The 27,175-nt window shown below is 38.8% G+C and overlaps 1 protein-coding gene across 1 annotated transcript; it reads left to right on the top strand.

The window, feature by feature from the left end:
* Window positions 1-601: 601 nt before the first annotated feature.
* LOC132556650 (protein-glutamine gamma-glutamyltransferase K-like) lies at window positions 602-26,905 on the top strand. The gene is made up of 12 exons (XM_060221086.1): window positions 602-716; window positions 3,770-3,988; window positions 13,342-13,611; window positions 15,116-15,234; window positions 17,049-17,156; window positions 17,990-18,164; window positions 19,733-19,871; window positions 20,922-21,025; window positions 22,062-22,224; window positions 24,335-24,450; window positions 26,176-26,264; window positions 26,681-26,905. Exons 1-12 carry the CDS (start codon window positions 602-604, stop codon window positions 26,903-26,905), a joined length of 1,842 nt encoding a protein of 613 aa, XP_060077069.1.
* The last annotated feature ends 270 nt before the right edge of the window (window positions 26,906-27,175 follow it).

The raw sequence follows: 27,175 nt of genomic DNA, 5'->3' as shown, positions 1-27,175 counted from the left end.
GGTCAATGTCACAGGTAATCCACTAAGGAAAATCCTGTTCTTTGCTTAGCTACTGGTACAGTTATATACCTCAATGTGTTGTACATTTGTAAATTATTACTGGCAGACTGTGGTATAATTCTATATAGTCTGGATGGGCCCTTTAAAAAGGGTATTGAATAATAGTGGAAGCAATCAATAGAATTATCTATTACAATGGCAAGCTGGATATTGGAAACATTTAAAATGCTGTCTTATTTAAATGGCTTTGTCAGCTTGCTATTGGCTTTACATTAACTTGTAGTGTTGGATCACTGAAGAGACAGATTCATCAGACACTATTCATGAGACTGTTCAATGCTGTTCAATGTGCTGTACTTTTTTCACTTGAGTTGGTTTTGATAAAGTCATACTATTTATAGTGTTGAAACTTGTTGGTTCTGATATCGTGTCAACAATGTGCTATACATGTAGTCAGCTCATCACGGTTGGGTGACAGAGTCTGTGGAAAAAATACTCCTTAGTAACGGTAAAGTTTGGTGGAGATACTAATAAACATGGCCTATATCTAACTATTCTACCTGTCAGCATACCTGTGTAAAGATTTTTGTCTGCTACAACAATGGGTTGTGGGAGTTCTACAACAGCTACAGGTGGCTCATCCAACACTCCTGTTAACAGACCAGGACGGACAAAACCACCGATCACTTTTGTGGTTAACCAGGAAAAACAGGGAGGTAATGAGAATAGTTTTGTATTGCTATATTTACTTACCATGTACATACATATTTACATATACTGTGCAGGTAGACTAAGAAACACTGAGGTTTCCTGTTAGTAAGTTTGGCTGTAAATATATATGATCTACCTCTATCACTCAGCTGATGGTTAGACCAAAAATGTCTGTCTCTAAAATGATCATTTAGTATCAATGATAATATAGATATCGATAACATCATAATGAATGTGAATATTGACATTAAATTATTATTTTAGAAACAGAAATTTTCAGTCTACTGACAGGTCAGTGTGATTACTTGTACACAGTGTTAAATATGATTTCTGCCCTACAAATGTTAAGACCGCTTAGAAAGGCTTAGTCAAAGCTTAAGCTAGTCAAAATCAGATCAAAATGTCCTACTTTATTTCATAAAAAAACAATGCAACCCTGGTCAATTCCTGTCAAGTTGTTCATCAATAAAGATTGTCAAACTGTATACTTAGACCTGATATTGTTGTTTAGTAGTCAAGGAAACTGCTTGGAACTCTTCTGTGTAAGTGATAGGTTACCCTGAACACTCAGGGTAAAAATCATAGCAAAATAACCATGCAGGCAGAGACAGTGGAGGATTGTCACAAAGAGTCTATCCCTCTGTCCATCTGTCTGTCGGTCCATTAGTTTCCTATAGTCATATATACAGAATCCTTTGTGTATATCAATCTTTAGGCTTCATACTTACCCAAATTTCCTGCTACCGCTGAGAACAAAAAGCTGTATATAACACATCTTTGCTGCATCAGTGTCATTTTTTTAATTCAATAAAGTTGAAGACAACTTAAGAAAAAATATCTCATTCATTTCTGTGAGGCAAATTGGGTCCTTTTTTCATTATTGTACAAAAGAAACTACCAAGGATTGTGGAGGGGTTTTTGTGTGTTTTTTTCTAAACCTCAAATTAATCTATGACATAGTCAGTGTTACATATCCTTCTAAACGGTACTGACCAATTTCAACAATATGAAGATAGTTTTTCAGGTGACAAAAGAAAAAAATCAAAATCACATAAGCTTCAGTGTAGAATCAATCATCATTTGAACATCTTTTAAATCTGAATTGACCTTGTTGATAATAACTGTTATCAATGTTAAACTGAAATTGAGACAATCTTTCATTTATTGTTAGATTGTTCTGGGAATGAAAAGAGTACTAATGTTTTCTACAAAACTTTGAATTTTTCCTTAATACATTGCTTTTGATAAAGAAACCTTTGGTTTTGGAAAATGATCAATAAAGGACAAAAGACATAGCCAGTACAATTCTTTAATCAGATGAGTGTTGACCTGAATTAATGATCAACAATACATGTTCTACTAATGTCCAATAAAACTTAGTGTCATCATGGCTGTTCCAAAATTCATTAAAAGTAAAATCACACTCTAAGTCAGACATCAAACCACCTTGTCATATTGGAAGGCCTGTTTGTACAGTGTATTGTACATGTTTGCCATGTAAAACACTGTCTCCATAATAGTTTCTATTTAAATCTCTTGACTAGGATCGTAAAATTAACGACATCTACAGTGACTATTAAATTACCCCTATGAGGTATAACACATCCCCGTACACAGGTATACACAGTATAAATCACCCCTGACCCAAGAATCAAAATGTGTGTGTTGTCCCCAAGGGCTAATTTCAGGATAATTAGAGTATTCCAGTAGATAGGTAGTTCAGTGGTAACACACTTCACCATTAGATGCTAGGGATCTGATTCCCTGATCAGACATAAAAACAAGTATGGTGTATTTACCAACACAACTGTGTAGGTTTACCCTGGTTACTCGGGCCTCCTCCTCCCACTGCAGGCCCCTCACACTCACAACAGTAGTGATTATCATAATATGTATCTGTAGCAATTAATGCAAAATAGATGAAGTTTAGATTGAAATACAGTAGTCAACTGAAGGCTGCTGCGATCAAACAATCAATGACTATTGTAATAAATCATTGATACATCAATAAAGAGATCTCTACAATCCTTCCAGAACAATGTGTTCGATTGTTAGCGGTTCACTGGTTATATTTTTCTTCAATCAATACTCTGTTTACTTGAGAAGAATGTTGAAAGGTTGTGCACAACAAGCTCATTGTTTGCAATTTTTTAGGTACAAGAAAAACGTGAATATTACTGATACTGATTAATTGAAGGCATTGACCTACTACTACTAAATTACCCTTGTATGCTGCTGAAGGTCTCCTTTCCAGCAGCTATATACCCACACAACTCAACCTTCTTAACATTAAACCCCTCTCTCCCTCATCAAACTATCACCCTCTTCTCTCTGTCGCCCCTGCATCTCTCTTCTCTTTCATTCACCCCTGCATCCCTTTCTTCTCTCCCTCACCTGTGCATCCCTCTCCTCTCTGCCTCACACCTGCATCCTTCTCCTTGTTTACTCCCCCCTCATCCTTCTCCTTGTTTCCTCCCCTCTCATCCTTCTCCTTGCTTCCTCCCCCTCATCCTTCTCCTTGTTTCCTCCCCCCTCATCCTTCTCCTTGTTTCCTCCCCCCTCATCCTTCTCCTTGTTTCCTCCCCCTTAATCCTTCTCCTTGCTTCCTCACCTCTCCATCCCTCTCCCATCTCCCCCCCCGCCCCCCTTGAATCCCCTTCCCTCTCCTCCCCCCCAACCCGGCCTATATATACCTACAACTCCATTTAATAGGTGTTGTGTCCTCACAGTGCCTATATACACCTAAAACTTCATTAAATAGGTGTTGTGTCCTCCTCACAATGGCTATATATACCTACAACTGCATTAAATAGGTGTTGTGTCCTCCTCACAATGCTTACATACACCTACAACTCCATTAAATAGGTGTTGTTTCCTAACATTGTTTATATACAACTATAGCTCCATTAGATAGATGTTGTGTCCTCACAATGTCTATATATGTCGGTATATACTTAAAGCCACATTACATATGTGTTCTGTTCTTACAGTGTATATAAGTACCTACAACCCCATTATATATGTGTTGTCTATTTTATGTATTTATGTATCCCTATAGGGCCGGAGTCAGAAATTTCGTCACTGATTCAAGTGAAGACTGTGAGTTTCCTCATTGCTGAGAACTGCCCAGCACATCACACTGATGAGTATGATATCACTGAACATAAATCGCAGCCCAAACTGGTGGTCAGAAGGGGTCAGGCGTTCAAGATCCAAGTTGAGCTAGATCGTCCATATGATCAAGCAAAAGACAAATTATCTCTGGAGTTTGACATTGGTATGTTATATCTAGAATACTTCAATCAATGTAACTGCTATGGTCTGTTTTAATACAAAGTCTTAAGCATGATCATACACCTGTGTCACCCTGAATATAAAATAATTTTATCAGATATGTTTTTTTTATTACATACATAAAAAGTGGTTTTACTTATGTAATAAGTAATATTATACAGCAAATAAAGCGTATTCCATGGCAATCTTCAAAATGTAGGTCATGTACAAACACCTGATTTTTACACTTCTCAGTCAGTATCAAAGTATCAAAATTCACACTTTTGAGTAGACCTCATAAACCCTCAGAACAAGTTTGGTTTATATCAACATCATTTAAAAGGTGGAAGGTTTACTTTATTTTAAGGGTTTGAGGGATTGGTCTAGGTTAAGGGTTTGAGGGATTGGTCTAGGTTAAGGGTGTGAGGGATTGGTCTAGGTTAAGGGTTTGGGGGATTGGTCTAGGTTAAGGGTGTGAGGGATTGGTCTAGGTTAAGGGTTAGAGAGATTGATCTAGGTAAAGGGTTGGAGAGATGGGTCTAGGTTAAGGGTGTGAGGGATTGGTCTAGGCTAAGGGTTTGAGGGATTGGTCTAGGTTAAGGGTTTGGGGGATTGGTCTAGGTTAAGGATATGAGGGATTGGTCTAGGTTAAGGGTTAGAGAGATTGATCTAGGTTAAGGGTTTGAGGGATTGGTCTAGGTTAAGGGTTTGAGGGATTGGTCTAGGTTAAGGGTTTGAGGGATTGGTCTAGGTTAAGGGTTAGAGAGATTGATCTAGGTTAAGGGTTGGAGGAATTTGTCTAGGTTAAGGGTGTGAGGGATTGGTCTAGGTTAAGGGTTGGAGGGATTGGTCTAGGTTAAGGGTTTGAGGGATTGGTTTAGGTTTGGGGGATTGGTCTAGGTTAAGGGTGTGAGGGATTGGCCAAGGTTTGGAGGATTGGTCTAGGTTAAAGGTGTGAGGAATTGGTTTAGGTTTGGGGGATTGGTCTAGGTTAAGGGTGTGGGGGATTGGTCTAGGTTTGGGGGATTGGTCTAGGTTAAGAGTGTGAGGGATTGGTCTAGGTTAAGGGTGTGAGGGATTGGTCTAGGTTAAGGGTTTGGGGGATTGGTCTAGGTTAAGGGTGTGAGGGATTGGTCTAGGTTAAGGGTTAGAGAGATTGATCTAGGTAAAGGGTTGGAGAGATGGGTCTAGGTTAAGGGTGTGAGGGATTGGTCTAGGCTAAGGGTTTGAGGGATTGGTCTAGGTTAAGGGTTTGGGGGATTGGTCTAGGTTAAGGATATGAGGGATTGGTCTAGGTTAAGGGTTAGAGAGATTGATCTAGGTTAAGGGTTTGAGGGATTGGTCTAGGTTAAGGGTTTGAGGGATTGGTCTAGGTTAAGGGTTTGAGGGATTGGTCTAGGTTAAGGGTTAGAGAGATTGATCTAGGTTAAGGGTTGGAGGGATTAGTCTAGGTTAAGGGTGTGAGGGATTGGTCTAGGTTAAGGGTTGGAGGGATTGGTCTAGGTTAAGGGTTTGAGGGATTGGTTTAGGTTTGGGGGATTGGTCTAGGTTAAGGGTGTGAGGGATTGGCCAAGGTTTGGAGGATTGGTCTAGGTTAAAGGTGTGAGGAATTGGTTTAGGTTTGGGGGATTGGTCTAGGTTAAGGGTGTGGGGGATTGGTCTAGGTTTGGGGGATTGGTCTAGGTTAAGAGTGTGAGGGATTGGTCTAGGTTAAGGGTGTGAGGGATTGGTCTTGGTTAAGGGTTGGAGGGATTGGTCTTGGTTAAGGGTTGGAGGGATTGGTTTAGGTTAAGGGTTTGGCGGATTGGTCTAGGTTAAGGATGTGAGGGATTGGCCTAGGTTAAGGGTTGGAGGGATTGGTCTAGGTTAAGGGTGTGAGGTATTGGTCTAAGTTAAGGGTTTGATTGATTAGTCTAGGTTAAGGGTGTGAGGGATTGGTCTAGGTTAAGGATGTGAGGGATTGGTCTAGGTTAAGGGTTGGAGGGATTGGTCTAGGTTAAGGGTGTGAGGTATTGGTCTAAGTTAAGGGTTTGATTGATTAGTCTAGGTTAAGGGTGTGAGGGATTAGTCTAGGTTAAGGGTTTGGGGGATTGGTCGAGGTTAAGGATTTGAGGGATTGATCTAGGATAAGGGTTGGAGGGATTGGTCTAGGTTAAGGGTGTGAGGGATTGGTCTTGCTTAAGGGTTGGAGGGATTGGTCTAGCTTAAGGGTGTGAGGGATTGGTCTAGCTTAAGGTTGTGAGGGATTGGTCTAGGTTAAGAGTTTGGGGGGATGGTCTAGGTTAAGGATGTGAGGGATTGGTCTAGGTTTGGGGGATTGGTCAAAGTTAAGTGTTTGAGGGATTGGTCTAGGTTAAGGGTTTGAGGGATTGGTCTAGGTTAAGTGTGTGAGGGATTGGTCTAGGTTAACGGTTGGGGGATTGGTCTAGGTTAAGGGTTTGAGGGATTGGTCTAGGTTAAGGGTGTGAGGAATTGGTCTAGGTTAACGGTTGGGGGATTGGTCTAGGTTAAGGGTGTGAGGGATTTGTCTAGATTAAGGTTTTTAGGGATTGGTCTAGATTAAGGGTTTCAAGGATTGTTCAAGGTTAAGGGTGTGAGGGATTGGTTTAGGTTTGGGGGATTGGTCTAGGTTAAGGGTGTGAGGGATTGGCCAAGGTTTGGAGGATTGGTCTAGGTTAAAGGTGTGAGGAATTGGTTTAGGTTTGGGGGATTGGTCTAGGTTAAGGGTGTGGGGGATTGGTCTAGGTTTGGGGGATTGGTCTAGGTTAAGAGTGTGAGGGATTGGTCTAGGTTAAGGGTGTGAGGGATTGGTCTTGGTTAAGGGTTGGAGGGATTGGTCTAGGTTAAGGGTTTGGCGGATTGGTCTAGGTTAAGGATGTGAGGGATTGGCCTAGGTTAAGGGTTGGAGGGATTGGTTTAGGTTAAGGGTTTGGCGGATTGGTCTAGGTTAAGGATGTGAGGGATTGGCCAAGGTTAAGGGTTGGAGGGATTGGTCTAGGTTAAGGGTGTGAGGTATTGGTCTAAGTTAAGGGTTTGATTGATTAGTCTAGGTTAAGGGTGTGAGGGATTGGTCTAGGTTAAGGGTTTGGGGGATTGGTCGAGGTTAAGGATTTGAGGGATTGATCAAGTTTAAGGGTTTGATTGATTGGTCTAGGTTAAGGGTTGGAGGGATTGGTCTAGGTTAAGGGTGTGAGGGATTGGTCTTGCTTAAGGGTTGGAGGGATTGGTCTAGCTTAAGGGTGTGAGGGATTGGTCTAGCTTAAGGTTGTGAGGGATTGGTCTAGGTTAAGAGTTTGGGGGGATGGTCTAGGTTAAGGATGTGAGGGATTGGTCTAGGTTTGGGGGATTGGTCAAAGTTAAGGGTTTGAGGGATTGGTCTAGGTTAAGGGTTTGAGGGATTGGTCTAGGTTAAGTGTGTGAGGGATTGGTCTAGGTTAACGGTTGGGGGATTGGTCTAGGTTAAGGGTTTGAGGGATTGGTCTAGGTTTGGAGGATTGGTCTAGGTTAAGGGTGTGAGGAATTGGTCTAGGTTAACGGTTGGAGGATTGGTCTAGGTTAAGGGTGTGAGGAATTGGTCTAGGTTAACGGTTGGGGGATTGGTCTAGGTTAAGGGTGTGAGGGATTTGTCTAGATTAAGGTTTTTAGGGATTGGTCTAGATTAAGGGTTTCAAGGATTGTTCAAGGTTAAGGGTGTGAGGGATTGGTCTAGGTTTGGGGGATTGGTCTAGGTTAAGGGTGTGAGGGATTGGTCTAGGTTAAGGGTTTAAGGGAGTGGTCTAGGTTAATGTGTGTAAGGGATTGGTCTAGGTTAAGGGTTTGGGGGATTGGTCTAGGTTTGAGGGATTGGTCTAGGTTAAGGGTGTGAGGAATTGGTCTAGGTTAACAGTTGGGGGATTGGTCTAGGTTAAGGGTTTGAGGGATTGGTCTAGGTTAAGGGTGTGAGAGATTGGTCTAGGTTAAGGGTGTGAGGGATTGGTCTAGGTTAAGGGTTTGGGAGATTGTTCTAGGTTAAGGGTTAGAGAGATTGATCTAGGATAAGGGTTTGAGGGATTGGTCGAGGTTAAGAGTTAGAGAGATTGATCTAGGATAAGGGTTGGAGGGATTGCTCTAGGTTAAGGAATTGGAGGATTGGTCTAGGTTAAGGGTTTGGAGGATTGGTCTAGGTTAAGGGTGTGAAGGATTGGTCTAGGTTAAAGGTTAGAGAGATTGATCTAGGATAAGGGTTTGAGGGATTGGTCTAGGTTAAGGGTTAGAGAGATATGTCGTGGTTAGGAGTTAGAGAGATTGATCTAGGATAAGGGTTGGAGGGATTGCTCTAGGTTAAGGAATTGGAGGATTGGTCTAGGTTAAGGGTTTGGAGGATTGGTCTAGGTTAAGGGTGTGAAGGATTGGTCTAGGTTAAGGGTTAGAGAGATTGATCTAGGATAAGGGTTTGAGGGATTGGTCTAGGTTAAGGGTTTGGGGGATTGTTCTAGGTTAAGGGTTAGAGGGATCTGTTTAGGTTAAAGATACAAGAAACTTTTATTCAATGTCAAACAAAGAAAAATGTTTGTGCTGTAGCGCTATTTTTGCAACAAACATGAAAAAAAGGGACAAAACCCAAATGCAAAAGAAAACATGTATATATGTATATATAGGATTGGTTTGGTATAAAGGGATTGAAGGATTGGTTTGGCCTTAGGGTTGGAAGGATTGGTTTGGTATAAAGGGTTGGAAGGATTGGTTTGGCAAAGGATTGGTTTGTTAGAGGAAGGATTGGTTTGGTATAAAGGGTTGGAAGGATTGGTTTGGGATACAGGGTTGGAAGGATTGGTTTGGTATAAAGGGTTGGAAGGATTGGTTAGGGGATATAGGGTTTGGAGGATTGGTTTGGTATAAAGGGTTGGAAGGATTGGTTTGGCCTTAAGGGTTGGAGAATTGGTTTGGGATAAAGGGATGGAAGGATTGGTTTGGCCTTAGGGTTGGAAAAATGTTTGTGCTGTAGGATTGGTTTGGTATAAAGGGTTGGAAGGATTGGTTTGGTATAAAGGGATGGAAGGATTGGTTTGGGCTAAAGGGATGGAAGGATTGGTTTGGGATAAAGGGATGGAAGGATTGGTTTGGTATAAAGGGTTGGAAGGATTGGTTTGGCCTAAGGATTAGAAGGATTGGTTTGGTATAAAGGGATGGAAGGATTGGTTTGGTATAAAGGGTTGGAAGGATTGGTTTGGGATAAAGGGTTGGAAGGATTGGTTTGGTATAAAGGGTTGGAAGGATTGGTTTGGCCTTAGGGTTGGAAGAATTGGTTTGGGATAAAGGGATGGAAGGATTGGTTTGGCCTTAGGGTTGGAAGGATTGGTTTGGTATAAAGGGTTGGAAGGATTGGTTTGGTATAAAGGGTTGGAAGGATTGGTTTGGTATAAAGGGTTGGAAGGATTGGTTTGGTATAAAGGGTTGGAAGGATTGGTTTGGCCTTAGGGTTGGAAGAATTGGTTTGGGATAAAGGGTAGGAAGGATTGGTTTGGTATAAAGGGTTGGAAGGATTGGTTTGGCCTTAGGGTTGGAAGGATTGGTTTGGTATAAAGGGTTGGAAGGATTGGTTTGGATAAAGGGATGGAAGGATTGGTTTGGTATAAAGGGTTGGAAGGATTGGTTTGGCCTAAGGATTAGAAGGATTGGTTTGGTATAAAGGGATGGAAGGATTGGTTTGGTATAAAGGGTTGGAAGGATTGGTTTGGCCTAAAGGGTTGGAAGGATTGGTTTGGTATAAAGGGTTGGAAGGATTGGTTTGGTATAAAGGGTTGGAAGGTTTGGTTTAGTATAAAGGGTTGGAAGGATTGGTTTGGTATAAAGGGATGGAAGGATTGGTTTGGTATGAAGGGATGGAAGAATTGGTTTGGCCTTAGGGTTGGAAGGATTGGTTTGGTATAAAGGGTTGGAAGGATTGGTTTGGTATAAAGGGTTGGAAGAATTGGTTTGGCCTTAGGGTTGGAAGGATTGGTTTGGTATAAAGGGTTGGAAGAATTGGTTTGGTATAAAGGGTTGGAAGGATTGGTTTGGTATAAAGGGTTGGAAGAATTGGTTTGGCCTTAGGGTTGGAAGGATTGGTTTGGTATAAAGGGTTGGAAGAATTGGTTTGGCCTTAGGGTTGGAAGGATTGGTTTGGTATAAAGGGTTGGAAGGATTGGTTTGGTATAAAGGGTTGGAAGGATTGGTTTGGTATAAAGGGTTGGAAGAATTGGTTTGGCCTTAGGGTTGGAAGGATTGGTTTGGTATAAAGGGTTGGAAGAATTGGTTTGGGCTAAAGGGTTGGAAGGATTGGTTTGGTATAAAGGGTTGGAAGGATTGGTTTGGCCTAAGGATTAGAAGGATTGGTTTTGGATAAAGGGTTGGAAGGATTGGTTTGGCCTTAGGGTAGGAAGGATTGGTTTTGGATAAAGGGATTTGGTTTGGTATAAAGGGTTGAAAGGATTGGTTTGGGCTAAAGGGATTGAAGGATTGGTTTGGTATAAAGGGTTGGAAGGATTGGTTTGGCCTTAGGGTTGGAAGAATTGGTTTGGGATAAAGGGTAGGAAGGATTGGTTTGGTATAAAGGGTTGGAAGGTTTGGTTTAGTATAAAGGGTTGGAAGGATTGGTTTGGTATAAAGGGATGGAAGGATTGGTTTGGTATGAAGGGATGGAAGAATTGGTTTGGCCTTAGGGTTGGAAGGATTGGTTTGGTATAAAGGGTTGGAAGGATTGGTTTGGTATAAAGGGATGGAAGGATTGGTTTGGCCTTAGGGTTGGAAGAATTGGTTTGGGATAAAGGGTAGGAAGGATTGGTTTGGTATAAAGGGTTGGAAGGTTTGGTTTAGTATAAAGGGTTGGAAGGATTGGTTTGGTATAAAGGGATGGAAGGATTGGTTTGGTATGAAGGGATGGAAGAATTGGTTTGGCCTTAGGGTTGGAAGGATTGGTTTGGTATAAAGGGTTGGAAGGATTGGTTTGGTATAAAGGGTTGGAAGAATTGGTTTGGCCTTAGGGTTGGAAGGATTGGTTTGGTATAAAGGGTTGGAAGAATTGGTTTGGTATAAAGGGTTGGAAGGATTGGTTTGGTATAAAGGGTTGGAAGAATTGGTTTGGCCTTAGGGTTGGAAGGATTGGTTTGGTATAAAGGGTTGGAAGAATTGGTTTGGCCTTAGGGTTGGAAGGATTGGTTTGGTACAAAGGGTTGGAAGGATTGGTTTGGTATAAAGGGTTGGAAGGATTGGTTTGGTATAAAGGGTTGGAAGAATTGGTTTGGCCTTAGGGTTGGAAGGATTGGTTTGGTATAAAGGGTTGGAAGAATTGGTTTGGGCTAAAGGGTTGGAAGGATTGGTTTGGTATAAAGGGTTGGAAGGATTGGTTTGGCCTAAGGATTAGAAGGATTGGTTTTGGATAAAGGGTTGGAAGGATTGGTTTGGCCTTAGGGTCGGAAGGATTGGTTTTGGATAAAGGGATGGAAGGATTGGTTTGGTATAAAGGGTTGAAAGGATTGGTTTGGGCTAAAGGGATTGAAGGATTGGTTTGGTATAAAGGGTTGGAAGGATTGGTTTGGTATAAAGGGATGGAAGGATTGGTTTGGTATAAAGGGTTGGAAGGATTGGTTTGGTATAAAGGGTTGGAAGGATTGGTTTGGTATAAAGGGTTGGAAGAATTGGTTTGGGCTAAAGGGTTGGAAGGATTGGTTTGGTATAAAGGGTTGGAAGGATTGGTTTGGTATAAAGGGATGGAAGGATTGGTTTGGTATAAAGGGTTGGAAGGATTGGTTTGGTATAAAGGGATGGAAGGATTGGTTTGGCCTTAGGGTTGGAAGGATTGGTTTGGTATAAAGGGTTGGAAGGATTGGTTTGGTATAAAGGGATGGAAGGATTGGTTTGGTATAAAGGGTTGGAAGGATTGGTTTGGTATAAAGGGTTGGAAGGATTGGTTTGGCCTTAGGATTAGAAGGATTGGTTTTGGATAAAGGGATGGAAGGATTGGTTTGGTATAAAGGGATGGAAGGATTGGTTTGGTATAAAGGGATGGAAGGATTGGTTTGGTATAAAGGGATGGAAGGATTGGTTTGGGATAAAGGGTTGGAAGGATTGGTTTGGCCTAAGGATTGGAAGGATTGGTTTTGGATAAAGGGATGGAAGGATTGGTTTGGTATAAAGGGATGGAAGGATTGGTTTGGTATAAAGGGATTGAAGGATTGGTTTGGTATAAAGGGTTGGAAGGATTGGTTTGGGATAAAGGGTTGGAAGGATTGGTTTGGTATAAAGGGTTGTAAGGATTGGTTTGGGATAAAGGGTTGGAAGGATTGGTTTGGGCTAAAGGGATGAAAGGATTGGTTTGGTATAAAGGGTTGGAAGGATTGGTTTGGGATAAAGGGTTGGAAGGATTGGTTTGGTATAAAGGGATGGAAGGATTGGTTTGGGATAAAGGGATGGAAGGATTACTTTGGGATAAAGGGTTGGAAGAGTTTAAAATCATTCATATTGAATCTTTTCAGCAACATGTTTGACATGAATGTCTCTAGGAATCAAGCATTCTTAAACACTAAGAACATGATTGTTACAATAAAGTGTGATGCAACAATGTTCATTTTACTGTATTTATCCAGTGATAATCCCATTTCTGGTAATAAGCCCACCAAAATCTTTCAAGAAAGAGTATAGGTCACTTTACTAGTGGTCAAGCGGTAGTGTCTGCCTTGAGAATGAAATTAAGGTTGCTAGTTCTAACCCTGTTGTAAAGTGTCTAAAGGGTTCAAGGTCACTAGTTCAAGCCATTTAGTCATGTGATAGTGTATGAATATCAAGCAAAATATCACTAGTTTGAACCCATAAGACAACTAGTAGAGTGTCTAGAGAAGAGGCAGGTTAGATTTTTCATTAATCCTTTGTATCATTTGTGGTAATTAACCCATCCCTGACCTCAATTAGAAGGGAATAGATGTGTTTTGACTCCTGGGTTTATTTGAGGGAACAGATGAAAACTGTGATATGCAAACAGTATGAAAATAAAAGAAATTATCATTCATAACCTTCTGGCATAAAAGAAAAAAATCATATTTGGATATTTGTATAGAAATATATTGAATTATTAATTAAAAAACTAAGACTAAATTTGGAGTTGTTTCCCCTTTATTAGAATAGGTCTAAGAAAATTAGGAAACGTATATTTGTGAATATTTGTGTGGGGAGAAGACTGTGTTTCAGCCTGAAGTCTTATCTATTTGATATTTTATATTGATTATTATTATAAAATGTTTAAAATGACAGGTTTGATATATCAGCTTATTTGTTAAAATATTACAAATTCTTGTAGCTGTCCACACATGGATACAAAGACATGTATAATTAATCTCTCCATAGGAAGTCACCCCACTCAGACCAACGGTACTTTCATCAAGGTGGACTTGGATGGAAAGGAAGAGAAGAATCAGTGGAATGCTAAAATACATAATTCAAAGGAGACAACACTGATCATCAGTGTACTGCCCCCTCCAACTTGTATCATCGGACGCTGGGGCATCCACATCAGGGTCTCCAACAAGAACAGCAAAGATGAAAAAACACCATATGCATACAAGATCTACACCCATGAACACAGGATCTATATCTTATTCAACCCCTGGTGTAAAGGTAAGTATTTCAGTAAATCTGGTGTAACATACTCTCAGCTAATCGTTCTGCCATATGGATGGAATGAAATTAAGGGAAGTAATTCTAGTAGATCAAAATGCTGAAACATAGCTAGAGATAAATATATTTGATCTTAAAGCTCATTTAACTTATGCAAAACATGAATATTTAATCACATACAGACACCATAAGATATCTACATAGAGTACAGATGATTTTACAAGGCAGAAGTAAAGTTAGCAAGCATTACCAAGAAAGCATCTAATACAAATTCTTTATACACTGAATCTATATATATAACTTAAAACAACTAATGACTTTCAGACCAATATAAGGACAAAAGAATATAAATATACAAAACCAGCACTTTAAAATATTATAAATCTGATCTAGCTCTTCCATTAAATCTATGGCTGTCAAATGGGAATTTTATTTATTCATATTTGAAAATTTTCCCTAACCACAGCTGGTTAATTCCAAGCAACCTTTGAAAAAACTATGGCATGATACCAATGCATGCTGAGAGTTTGTTAGTGGGTGACATCTCTCACAGAAACAATCATATTGGAATCAAGCCCTGTGAAACTATATGTGGTGTGTAAATAGTACAAGTGAGGCAGTAATGTTACTGTCAGGAAAGGGCAAATTCACAAGGATCATTTTTATCATAATTCAGTCTTCTTGAATGCTATCTCACACGGCAAGAATAAGGTATGGCTAAATGTTGAAAACGGGATGCAAAACGACATTCAGAAAAAACACTAAACTTGTTTGGATTTGATTTGGTGTTAAGTCCACACAGACTTTCAATTAATCCATAATTGACAGCTTGATTTTAAACCTTAGTTACAATATGTCTTGCCACACATTTCATCTAGGTTGCACTAGCAAATTGTTACTGAAAAGTTATTGGGCATACATTGGTGAAAAACACAGTGGACAAGGAGTGTTAAGCTTAATGTATTGTAATGGCAGCAAAGAATTACATAAAATAATGGTCCTTAATCCTTGTGTCCAGTATATAATGACATTTTCCTCATTTGGCCACATTTTAGAGAGGTACTCACCTCTTTCTGTGAAGCAAAAAACAATTATCACTACACCATCAAGTTCACCTTTGAGAAGCAGTCATTAAGCACAAATGGAGACTATGTTAGGATATTTCATATTAAAAAAAATAGTTGTACATTATATATATATATCTATAACTTCATACATATTCATTACAATGTTTCTTGGATAAAACTAGAGTTATCTTTCTTTAATAGATGCCCATTGTTGTGACATCATAGAACAACAATGCAATATGTTTGTTCTGAAGAAGCCAAATGTCGAGCAAAACAGGTCGACCAATAAATAAATTGATTGTCCCAGCCACTTTATCTATTGTGATTGAATTCTACTTACTTAACTTTTATTATATTGACACAACCACCTTGAAGAGAATGTTCTGAGATATGGTTCAGGATATGTGTTTGTTAAAGATGTATGGATGTTTTTGTAGAGGACACTGTTTACCTTGATGATGAGGGACTTAAGACGGAGTATGTGCTCAATGACTCTGGCAAAATCTACTTTGGAAGTAAATATAGGATCAGACCCCGTGCTTGGAACTTTGGACAGGTAAGTCAGATTCTGTATTTGGAACTTTGGACAGGTAAGTCAGATTCTATCCTGGAACTTTGGACAGGTAGGTCATATTCTGTACATGGAACTTTGGACAGGTAGGTCAGATTCTGTATTTGGGACTTTGGACAGGTAGGTCAGATTTTGTACATGGAACTTGGGACAGGTATGTCAGATTCTGTACATGGAACTTTGGACAGGTAGGTCAGATTTTGTACATGGAACTTTGGACAGGTAGGTCAGATTCTGTATTTGGAACTTTGGACAGGTAGGTCAGATTTTGTACATGGAACTTTGGACAGGTAGGTCAGATTCTGTACATGGAATTTTGGACAGGTAGGTCAGATTCTGTATCTGAAACTTTTGACAGGTAGGTCAGATTCTTTTCATGGAACTTTGAACAGGTAGGTCAGATTCTGTACATGGAACTTCGGACAAGTAGGTCAGATTCTGTACATGGAACTTTGAACAGGTAAGTCAGATCCTATACCTGGAACTTTGAACAGGTAGGTCAAATTCTGTACCTGAAACTTTGGATAGGTAGGTCAGATCCTATACCTGGAACTTTGGACAGGTAGGTCAGATTCTGTACATGGAACTTTGGACAGTTAGGTTAGATTTTGTACCTGGAGATTCGAACAGGTAGGTCAGATTCTGTACCTGGAACTTTGAACAGGTAGGTCAGATCCTATACCTGGAACTTTGGACAGGTAGGTCAGATCCTATACCTGGAACTTTGGACAGGTAGGTCAGATCCTATACTTGGAACTTTGGACAGGTAGGTCAGATCCTATACCTGGAACTTTGGACAACATTTAAGTAATTGACTGGATCCTTTACCTTAAACTTAGCAGTCAGGTAGATCAGATTGAGAACCTGGAACAGCTATATTAGAGCCTGTAATTTGAAACTTTAGACTGGTACACCTGTAAGTCAGACCTCATACCTCAGGCTTTGATCAGGTAGGCCACATCCTTTACCTGGATTTTTGGACTGGATGGGAGCACCTTAAGGTGCTTTACTGAAATTATGAATTTCATGACCCACTGGGGAGGGGGTAAATTTACTATAGTTTACATAGGAAAAGCAAATTTAATGTAATTTGTTGAATTTCCATTGGAAATATTTCAAACTTGGTTAGAGTTATGAGTTAAGGATGATAGCTTGATGGTCAAATTAACTAAAATTCAAAAATCATCTTCTCAACACCCAGATATGGTAGAATCAATTGCTCTTTGTGATTGGAAAGGTCTTAATTAGTGCTTTACCATAATTGCGAATTTCATGACCAACAATTTCACATTTCTCCATGGGGAGAAGTTTATAATTTTTATAGAAACTTGTATTTTTGAGCACAACATTGTTTATTTTCCATTGGAAATAACTTGGTAAGAATTATAACTATAGGATGACCGTGTTGATGGTATGCATGTATTGACACTGGCTTACTATCACCAATGTCACAATTTCTTTTACATGACACTTTAAAGCTACTAACCCTTAACCTTTACGTTCAATATTACTTATCTCCGGTGACAATCAAACCTCTTGTTTTATAAAGTGCGAGGCTAGACTGTATTCTTGATGCCATCTTTTAAGATATCCTGAAAATAGATGATAGCTGATTCCAGGAATGAAGGACATGCACATGATGCCTATAGTCCTTTGAACTTGTGATACACAAACAAGACCATATGGTATGGTAAATTCATACAACACTCTATGCAAATTAATGTATTATAGAATGCAGTGTTCAGAAAAATGTCCAAGTTGACAATCTACAATGATTTGGTGTCAATGTAATGTTGTAGTTTGATGGTGATGTCCTTGACTGTGTTCTTGACATACTCGAAGACAGCACACTCGATGTGGCAGCCAGAAACGACTCCATACTGGTGGTACGGAAACTGAGTGCACTGGTAAGTCTTAAGATGAACATTGTACATTTCTCAAGTGCAATGTGTGATAAACAATGTATGATGTACATTGTCTAATTTACAATGTATGATGTACAATGTATGATGTACATTGTCAATAATTTACAATATGTGATGTACAATGTATGATGTACATTGTCTAATTTACAATGTGTGATGTACATTGTATGATGTACATTGTCTAATTTACAATGTGTGATGTACAATGTATGATGTACATTGTTTAATTTACAATGTGTGATGTACAATGTATGATGTACATTGTCTAATTTACAATGTGTGATTTACAATGTATGATGTACATTGTCAATAATTTACAATGTGTGATGTACATTGTATGATGTACATTGTCTAATTTACAATGTGTGATTTACAATGTATGATGTACATTGTCTAATTTACAATGTGTGATGTACAATGTATGATGTACATTGTCAATAATTTACAATGTGTGATGTACAATGTATGATGTACATTGTCTAATTTACAATGTGTGATGTACAATGTATGATGTACATTGTCTAATTTACAATGTGTGATGTACATTGTATGAGATACAATGTGTGATGTACAATAATTGATGTAGAATTGTGATGTACAACATGTTATATAATCTCTTTACAGACCACTGATTAAGGTTCTGCCCTTACTATTCCTAATGATTAAACCTCTTTATAATGAACACATACATGTAATGGTCCCTTTTCCATGCTCCATCAGTATCCTTTAAAGACAGTTTTAACAGTACATCTCCACCACCTCAGAGGTCTATAGTTGTGATGTGCTGTGTCAGTGACTTTGTTTCTGATTTACAGGTTAATAACATTGGTGACAATGGCATTCTTGTTGGCAACTGGTCTGGGAACTATAAAAATGGGACTTCCCCAGTAGTCTGGTGTGGCAGTGTGGCCATATTTGAAGAATACTACAAAACCAAGAAACCAGTCAAGTATGGCCAGTGCTGGGTCTTCTCAGGTGTGATGACCACAGGTAAGTCATCAGCTTAAACTTAAGTACAAACAAGAGTTAAAATATTAACTACATCTCAACTGTAGACCATGATAATGAATACATGTAATTATCAAGAAACAAGGCTGGAATACAGAATGAGGACTGGGGTGTAGATTTGGATTGGTAATCTAACCAACTAAATTATAAAAAATAATAGGCAATTTCAATTGGACGTTCTAAATTGACAATATGGATTTAACTTTCAATATTTTTCCCATCTTTTTTCACAAACAACAATTAGCTGGGTCTGTGCGTCCCATGACATCACTTCTCATTAGCTAAGTATCTTAACCAATACCTGCTTTCAGAAGTCAAACAAGTCTATCTTCTCACAGTGTCATATTTGTGTTGCCGCCTTTCTTCAGGTACTGAACTTTCAATCAGAGCAGGACAGGTCATGAGTTCATGCACACATACAAGTATATATGCATGATGATATCAGTTTCTCAAAAGCATCAAAGGAAAACTGTACTATTCAGGAACCTAAGTTTGATTGTCTTTTTGAAGCCAGGTGTAATGTAACAGTTGGAAAAATGTGGCCACCATAGTAGCATCCACTGGTCAAATTACCCTGTGGCCAAGTGGTTTAGCATTCATCTGAAGAGTAATGTAGAAGATAAGAGTGCAGGCCATTTGGCTCCAATGGTCAGAATCATCACACTAGCTTCCACTGGTTTAATTTCACCTTGCCAGCTTCCACTGATCAAATTTCATCTTGCTAGCTTCCACTGATCAAATTTTACATTGCTAGCTTCCACTGGCCTAAATTTACATTGCTAACTTCCAGTTGTTTAAATTTCACCTTGCTAGCTTCCACTGGTCAAGTTTAACCTTGCTAACTTCCACTGATCTAATTTTACATTGCTAGCTTTCACTGGTCAAGTTTAGCCTTGCTAGCTTTCACTGGTCAAATTTCACTTTGCTAACTTTCACTTACTAGACTCTACTGGTCAGCTTACATCACACTAGTCATGCAGTAGTCGAATTTCACCTTATAAGCTTTTACTGGTCATGTTTTCCTTTTTTAACATCAATTTTCTTTCATTAAACTTGTGTTGATTTATCAAACTCTCCTTACTCGCCTTGAGTTTTAAATTTTAATCTCACAGCTGGTAACTTTACAAATTTCACCTCACTATCCATTGACTGTTCTTTTACCTCACATGTGTTGATATGTCAATTTTCATCTCACTAGGCTAAACTGGTCAAATTTCACTCCATTTGCATCAACTGATAAATTTTCCATTTTGCTAAGTGGTAGGACATCAGTTCAGAAGTGAAAGCATTGCTAGTTTCAAGCCCCAATGGCAGAGGAGAAATCTCACCACCCATCCAGCTCTGGTTGTCTTTAGGGTCAAGGACTCTGAGAGAAAGGAGATGGTGTAAACTCTCAGAATAAATGTTGTTTAAATAGTCTTGTCTGGTGTGACTGGAGCTGTTGATATATCCCATTCCTTTTCTAAAATATATCTCTTTGTCCTTGACTTGAAGCTAGAAAACATTACACTGTGTGATAAAAGCATTGTTAATATTTTTTTTATTTTTAGCTTGCCGTACTCTGGGTATTCCAACAAGGAGTGTGACAAACTTTGCATCAGCCCATGACACAGATGCTAGTATCACAATAGACAAACACTACGACATCAATCACAAACCAATCAAGAAACACAACAAGGATTCTGTCTGGTAACTATTTGTAAATTAGGGTTTTGTGCGGTTACTATCTATAAACAAGGGTTCTGTTTAGTAACCCTCCATATACAAGGATTCTGTGTGGTTACTATCAATAAACACAGGTTCTGTTTAATAACCCTCCATATACAAAGATTCTGTGTGGTTACTATCTATAAACAAGGATTCTGTGTGGTAACTATCTATAAACAAAGGTTCTGTTTAGAAACCCTCCATATACAAGGATTCTGTGTGGTTACTATCTATAAACAAGGATTCTGTGTGGTTACTATCTATAAACACAGGTTCTGTTTAGTAACCCTTCATATACAAGGATTCTGTGTGGTAACTATCTATAAACACAGGTTCTGTTTAGTAACCCTCCATATACAAGGATTCTGTGTGGTAACTATCTATAAACATGGCTTCTGTTTAGTAACCCTCCATATACAAGGATTCTGTATGGTTACTATCTATAAAAAAGGATTCTGTTTGGTAACCCTCCATATACAAGGATTCTGTGTGGTTACTATCTATAAACAAGGATTCTGTGTGGTAACTATCTATAAACATGGCTTCTGTTTAGTAACCCTCCATATACAAGGATTCTGTATGGTTACTACCTATAAAAAAGGGTTCTGTTTGGTAACCCTCCATATACAAGGATTCTGTGTGGTTACTACCTATAAACAAGGGATTAGTCCAGTTACCTCTTGAAACCTTGTGTTCTGTCCGGTAATCATCTATAAAAAAAAGAATGGTTAATCATGAATGCCTCAAAAGATTTCATTTTTATTCATGCTTCAATATCCCACCAATCTATTCTATGCCCTGATTAGATTTTGGTGGTCATTTGTCAAGATTAAAGGTCAAAGATCACTCTTGAACTGATATGAAAAGAAGGGCTTGTGTAAAAGACATCTCACTGTATCTGCATAATGCCATCACCTGTGTGACACTATGACCTTTGTGTCCTGTATTAATTGGTGTATGTCTGAATTCCATCACCTGAGTGTGTAACCCTATGACCGCTGTGCCAGTATTAATTGTTTTGTTTTCATTCAGGAATTTCCACGTTTGGAATGATGTTTGGATGAGTCGCCCAGACTTAGATGGTGACAATGGTGGCTGGCAGGCCACTGATGCTACACCACAGGAAACAAGTGATGGTAATTATTAAAGTCTCAAGGTAACCAGTAATAATGACAAAGTCTCCACCAATACCTAGTGATATCCATAAGTCTTTAGGTAAACAGCCATGACATCCTCCAGCTAACCTCTCTCCTGGTAACCAATGATGATACCCCTCTCTTGGTAACCAATGATGATACCCCTCTCCTGGTAACCAATGATGATACCCCTCTCTTGGTAACCAATGATGATACCCCTCTCTTGGTAACCAATGATGATACCCCTCTCCTGGTAACCAATGCTGATACCCCTCTCTTGGTAACCAATGATGATACCCCTCTCCTGGTAACCAATGATGATACCCCTCTCCTGGTAACCAATGATGATACCCCTCTCCTGGTAACCAATGATGATACCCCTCTCTTGGTAACCAATGATGATACCCCTCTCCTGGTAATCAATGATGATACCCCTCTCCTGGTAACCAATGATGATACCCCTCTCCTGGTAACCAATGATGATACCCCTCTCCTGGTAACCAATGATGATACCCCTCTCCTGGTAACCAATGATGATACCCTTCTCCTGGTAACCAATGATGATACCCCTCTCCTGGTAACCAATGATGATACCCCTCTCCTGGTAACCAATGATGATACCCCTCTCCTGGTAACCAATGATGATACCCCTCTCCTGGTAACCAATAATGATACCCTTTTACTAAGGGCAATACCTCTCACCTGGTAAATAAGGGCAATACCTACCAGTGGTTACTAAGGGCAATACCTCTCACCTGGTAAATAAGGGCAATACCTACCACTGGTTACTAAGGGCAATACCTCTCACCTGGTAAATAAGGGCAATACCTACCACTGGTTACTAAGGGCAATACCTCTCACCTGATAAATAAGGAGGAAACCTCTCTCCTGGTTTTCAAGGATGATACCTGTTTTCTGGTTACTAAGGATGGTACCTCTCATTAGAAGACCACAAATGATTACTAACAATGTGAAAGTGGAATTATTATAAAGATGATAATATCAGTATTATATTCTGATTTGATGTCATTCTCAGGTGTTTTCTGCTGTGGCCCATGTCCTCTGAAAGCTCTCAAATCTGGTGATGTGAACGTGCCCTACGATGGTCACTTCATCTTTGCTGAAATGAATGCAGACAGAGTGGACTGGCAAGAGGATGAAGAAGGAAAGTTTAACGTTGTGAAAGTGACCCCATCAAGGTTAGAAATGATTTGTTTGTATGTCTGCATCACTGGCTCAATATAAGCCAGGATATATATATTTGTCTGATATGTCCATAGTTTGGTGTTTCCATGTATCCACCCTGACAAGGTTTCATGTACAGACAACAAACAAAAGTAATAGTAAGAATATGGTGATACAATGTGTTGTCTACTTAAGCATCTTAACTGCCACCTTTATAAATTATATAATAGTAAAATCTGGGTTAACAGAGCACATATCAGTCACTATTTCATATACAGACTTTGGAAATAGGTATGACTTGAGAAGGTGCTACTAAAATGAGGTCTTTGTAACCTCTTCTCGACAAGTAAAAACAGTCTGATAATGGTGTTCGGATCATAAATGTATCTCATTCCTGTTTTGTGTTCAGACTTCTGTCTCATCAAGATTACATAGGAACATACATTTAGGTAATTGGTGTATTTGTCCATGTACATATTGCAAGTTAAATATAGAATTGTTTTATACTCTACAATAAAGTGGATAAACTTACACTGCCATCCACTATACAAAAATCACCAGGAAAAATGTTTACAGAAAGGAAATCCAAGGGGCACCTCAATAAAACTGTGATTTGCCATAATTAGGTTTTTGTTTCGGCGATATATCTCTTTTACTCTATTATCTATCAATAAAATAGGACTTACTAAATAAACATTACAGGTATTGTAATCACTCTTCTTCTCATTGTATCTATACTTAAACACGAGTTAGAATGTTTCACCTATGATGTTATCAATATTTGATATCAAATCCTGTTATTGCATTGCCAATCAAAAGATATGTTGCACTAGTATAAACAGCAATCTTGTAATAAAAAAGTCTCAAAATAGATTAAGATAGATTAAGACTGACTGAAATAAAAAAAACCTTCCACCCTCCTTATTGATGGGATAAGCTGATAGATAATGAGGTCATCTGTGTGCATACAAGAGATGGTTTTAATTTCCAGTTTTCAAGGTCAAAAGGTCAAGCCAAATGTCAGAATTGCATTTTATAAAGAATCCTCAAATAGATATGTTGGAATGGAGGTTATGTCTGTTATATATATGTGTATATATATCACATCATGTCTAGCATGCAGAAATAATGTCCTATTGTACAGCTCTGTCAGTTACAGTGACCATGAATGCCATAATGGTTCAATGTTTTAATGAACATACAGCTGGCAGTCATGGCCTACATCAATACATTGTACCAACTGATATCCATGAATGCCAACTAAATGTAGCTCAATACTCCTATTTTTAGTGTTCATTTTGTTATATATTACTGGCAATATGGCCATACATTTGGCAGTTCATTTACCGGTGATACATCTCTACTTTGTCAAGTTTCCATTTCTAGGAGTTTCCTGATTTTCTGCCCGTCTTCCTGATCATATTGATAAAAAGTGGTGTAATGTCCCAAGCTTAGAGATTCTGCTAGAGAGATCACATCTAACCTCATTATATTTTGTCAAATAGTTTATAGTAACAGGTAAAACTGACCACCTGTCCACATCATCAAGGCCTAGATCAGTTCACTACCCTGTTATCTAATGAGAGTTTCACCTTAATCTCACTGTAAATGTAGCACAGTAAAACTGACCACCTGTCCACATCATCAAGGCCTAGATCAGTTCACTACCCTGTTATCTAATGACAATTTCACCTCACTGACTGCCATGCTTTGTGTACCTGTGTACGGCCTGGTGATCCCTAATTAAAAGACAAAAGCAACAGGCTAATTGGTCAGGACTCCGGAATACAAATGATTAAGAAGTTATAAGACTGTACATGATCCTCACTCGTCCAAATACAAACTTTGATCCGAATGGTGTAACATTGTGAAGACACTCCCCAAGCAATGACAACTATTTGACCATATCTGTCTTAAATTCATCCTGGTTGGCATCCTCACTTTTCTCTCCAATGAAGATTTGGTAGAGTTACAATGACACACCATTGGCATAAAGGTTCAGTTCTTGTATCCTGTACATATAATTATTGGCCATGTTCTTCTGCAGTATGTTCCATCTTTATTTCTTTGGATATCATTTTGTTGAAATATCTTTATTTCTGAACTTTTTCTGTATTGTTGTAGTATTGGATTCTTCATCAGCACTCACCTTCCTAAGTGTAAAGGTGTTTCTACTGGCAGAGGACCATGCAGTGACAAACGATGGGAGGATATTACCTCAGAGTACAAACACAGCGAAGGTAATCTTCAGTTAGATGTTATCGTTCTACAGTGATGTCATGTGTTATTGTTCTACTGTTCAGTGATGTCATGTGTTATTGTTCTACTGTTCAGTGGTATCATGTGTTATTGTTCTACTGTTCAGTGATGTCATGTGTTATTGTTCTACTGTTCAGTGGTATCATGTGTTATTGTTCTACTGTTCAGTGATGTCATGTGTTATTGTTCTACTGTTCAGTGGTATCATGTGTTATTGTTCTACTGTTCAGTGATGTCATGTGTTATTGTTCTACTGTTCAGTGATGTTATGTGTTATTGTTCTACTGTTCAGTGATGTCATGTGTTATTGTTCTACTGTTCAGTGATGTCATGTGTTATTGTTCTACTGTTCAGTGATGTCATGTGTTGTTCTACTGTTCAGTGATGTCATGTGTTATTGTTCTACTGTTCAGTGATGTTATGTGTTATTGTTCTACTGTTCAGTGATGTCATGTGTTATTGTTCTACTGTTCAGTGATGTCATGTGTTGTTCTACTGTTCAGTGATGTCATGTGTTATTGTTCTACTGTTCAGTGATGTTATGTGTTATTGTTCTACTGTTCAGTGATGTCATGTGTTATTGTTCTACTGTTCAGTGATGTCATGTGTTATTGTTCTACTGTTCAGTGATGTCATGTGTTATTGTTCTACTGTTCAGTGATGTCATGTGTTGTTCTACTGTTCAGTGATGTTATGTGTTGTTCTACTGTTCAGTGATGTCATGTATTATTGTTCTACTGTTCAGTGATGTTATGTGTTATTGTTCTACTGTTCAGTGATGTTATGTGTTATTGTTCTACTGTTCAGTGATGTCATGTGTTATTGTTCTACTGTTCAGTGATGTCATGTGTTATTGTTCTACTGTTCAGTGATGTCATGTGTTATTGTTCTACTGTTCAGTGATGTCATGTGTTATTGTTCTACTGTTCAGTGATGTCATGTGTTATTGTTCTACTGTTCAGTGATGTTATGTGTTATTGTTCTACTGTTCAGTGATGTTATGTGTTATTGTTCTACTGTTCAGTGATGTCATGTGTTATTGTTCTACTGTTCAGTGGTATCATGTGTTATTGTTCTACTGTTCAGTGATGTCATGTGTTGTTCTACTGTTCAGTGATGTCATGTGTTATTGTTCTACTGTTCAGTGATGTTATGTGTTATTGTTCTACTGTTCAGTGATGTCATGTGTTATTGTTCTACTGTTCAGTGATGTCATGTGTTATTGTTCTACTGTTCAGTGATGTCATGTGTTATTGTTCTACTGTTCAGTGATGTCATGTGTTATTGTTCTACTGTTCAGTGGTATCATGTGTTATTGTTCTACTGTTCAGTGATGTCATGTGTTGTTCTACTGTTCAGTGATGTTATGTGTTATTGTTCTACTGTTCAGTGATGTTATGTGTTATTGTTCTACTGTTCAGTGATGTTATGTGTTATTGTTCTACTGTTCAGTGATGTTATGTGTTATTGTTCTACTGTTCAGTGATGTTATGTGTTATTGTTCTACTGTTCAGTGATGTCATGTGTTATTGTTCTACTGTTCAGTGATGTTATGTGTTATTGTTCTACTGTTCAGTGGTGTTACATGATTTTTTACTGTTCCGTTGTGTTTTTGTTATTGCTCCACTGTTTTGTGATGTTATATGTTGTTCACTTTTAAGCCATGTTTACATCTATTTCTTACATTGTCTTCTTGATATTTCCAGGTTCTAATGATGAAAAGGTTGCACTGAATAAGGCTAACAAGCACAGCACACGTCCCGGAGAGATTTACGGTCATACTGACTCAAACCAGGTGGGTATATGAGGGAATTCAGTTGATACATATAATTCATCCCCATAAGGAAAAGGTGTTATTATATTATCTAGTAATTGGAAGAGTGGATGGTTTGAATACAAAATAGCCATTCTTTATACTCAATATCAATACTGCAATATTTCATCAAGTTATGTTAATTTTAGATATCTTTGATCGCAGACAGTATGTGATGCTTACAATGTTGTACTCTCTGTAAAATGGGAGATAACTTGGATGACAGATGGCATCAGTATTTAACACTTAAGATAATACTGTACTCTCTATAAAAAGGGAGATCACTTTGATCACAAATCAGACCAGCACTCAATTCTGACAATGTTATTCTCTCTATATAAAACAAGGATAATTACACATGGCATCCCCGTTACTTGATGAGATAACAATATTTTCAGGATGTGAAGTTTGAGTTGAAAGAAAAGGATGATATTGTGTATGGTCAGCCATATGGGGTTGACATCATCATGGAAAATCAGTCAGGAAACAGTCGGGAAGTGGCAATCAGTATTACACTGGAGAGTTTGACCTCTGCTGGGATTACTGACAACATTGTGAGAGATACTGATGATCATATTGTCATCCCTGCAGGAGAAAGTATGACACATTATATACCTAACTAGCCCTGTGGTGTTCTGTAGAGTGTCACCTTATATACCTAACTAGCCCTGTGGTGTTCTGTAGAGTGTCACCTTATATACCTAACTAGCCCTGTGGTGTTCTGTAGAGTGTCACCTTATATACCTAACTAGCCCTGTAGTGTTCTGTAGAGTGTCACCTTATATACCTAACTAGCCCTGTAGTGTTCTGTAGAGTGTCACCTTATATAGCTAACTAGCCCTGTAGTGTTCTGTAGAGTGTCAACTTATATACCTAACTAGCCCTGTAGTGTT

This window comes from Ylistrum balloti, unplaced genomic scaffold, assembly GCF_031769215.1.
Source record: "Ylistrum balloti isolate Yb309-2 unplaced genomic scaffold, AGI_CSIRO_Ybal_v1 Utg370580, whole genome shotgun sequence".
Lineage (NCBI taxonomy): Eukaryota > Metazoa > Mollusca > Bivalvia > Pectinida > Pectinidae > Ylistrum > Ylistrum balloti.
This window is presented reverse-complemented; position numbering and strand designations above follow the sequence as displayed.

Excerpts from the sequence above, each read along its gene's own strand:
- LOC132556650 (XM_060221086.1), top strand. The coding sequence starts at position 602 with ATGGGTTGTGGGAGTTCTACAACAGCTACAGGTGGCTCATCCAACACT. Across the intron at positions 15,235-17,048 it reads GTGCTTGGAACTTTGGACAG|TTTGATGGTGATGTCCTTGA; the intron begins GTAAGTCAGATT and ends GTAATGTTGTAG. Across the intron at positions 19,872-20,921 it reads CACAACAAGGATTCTGTCTG|GAATTTCCACGTTTGGAATG; the intron begins GTAACTATTTGT and ends GTTTTCATTCAG.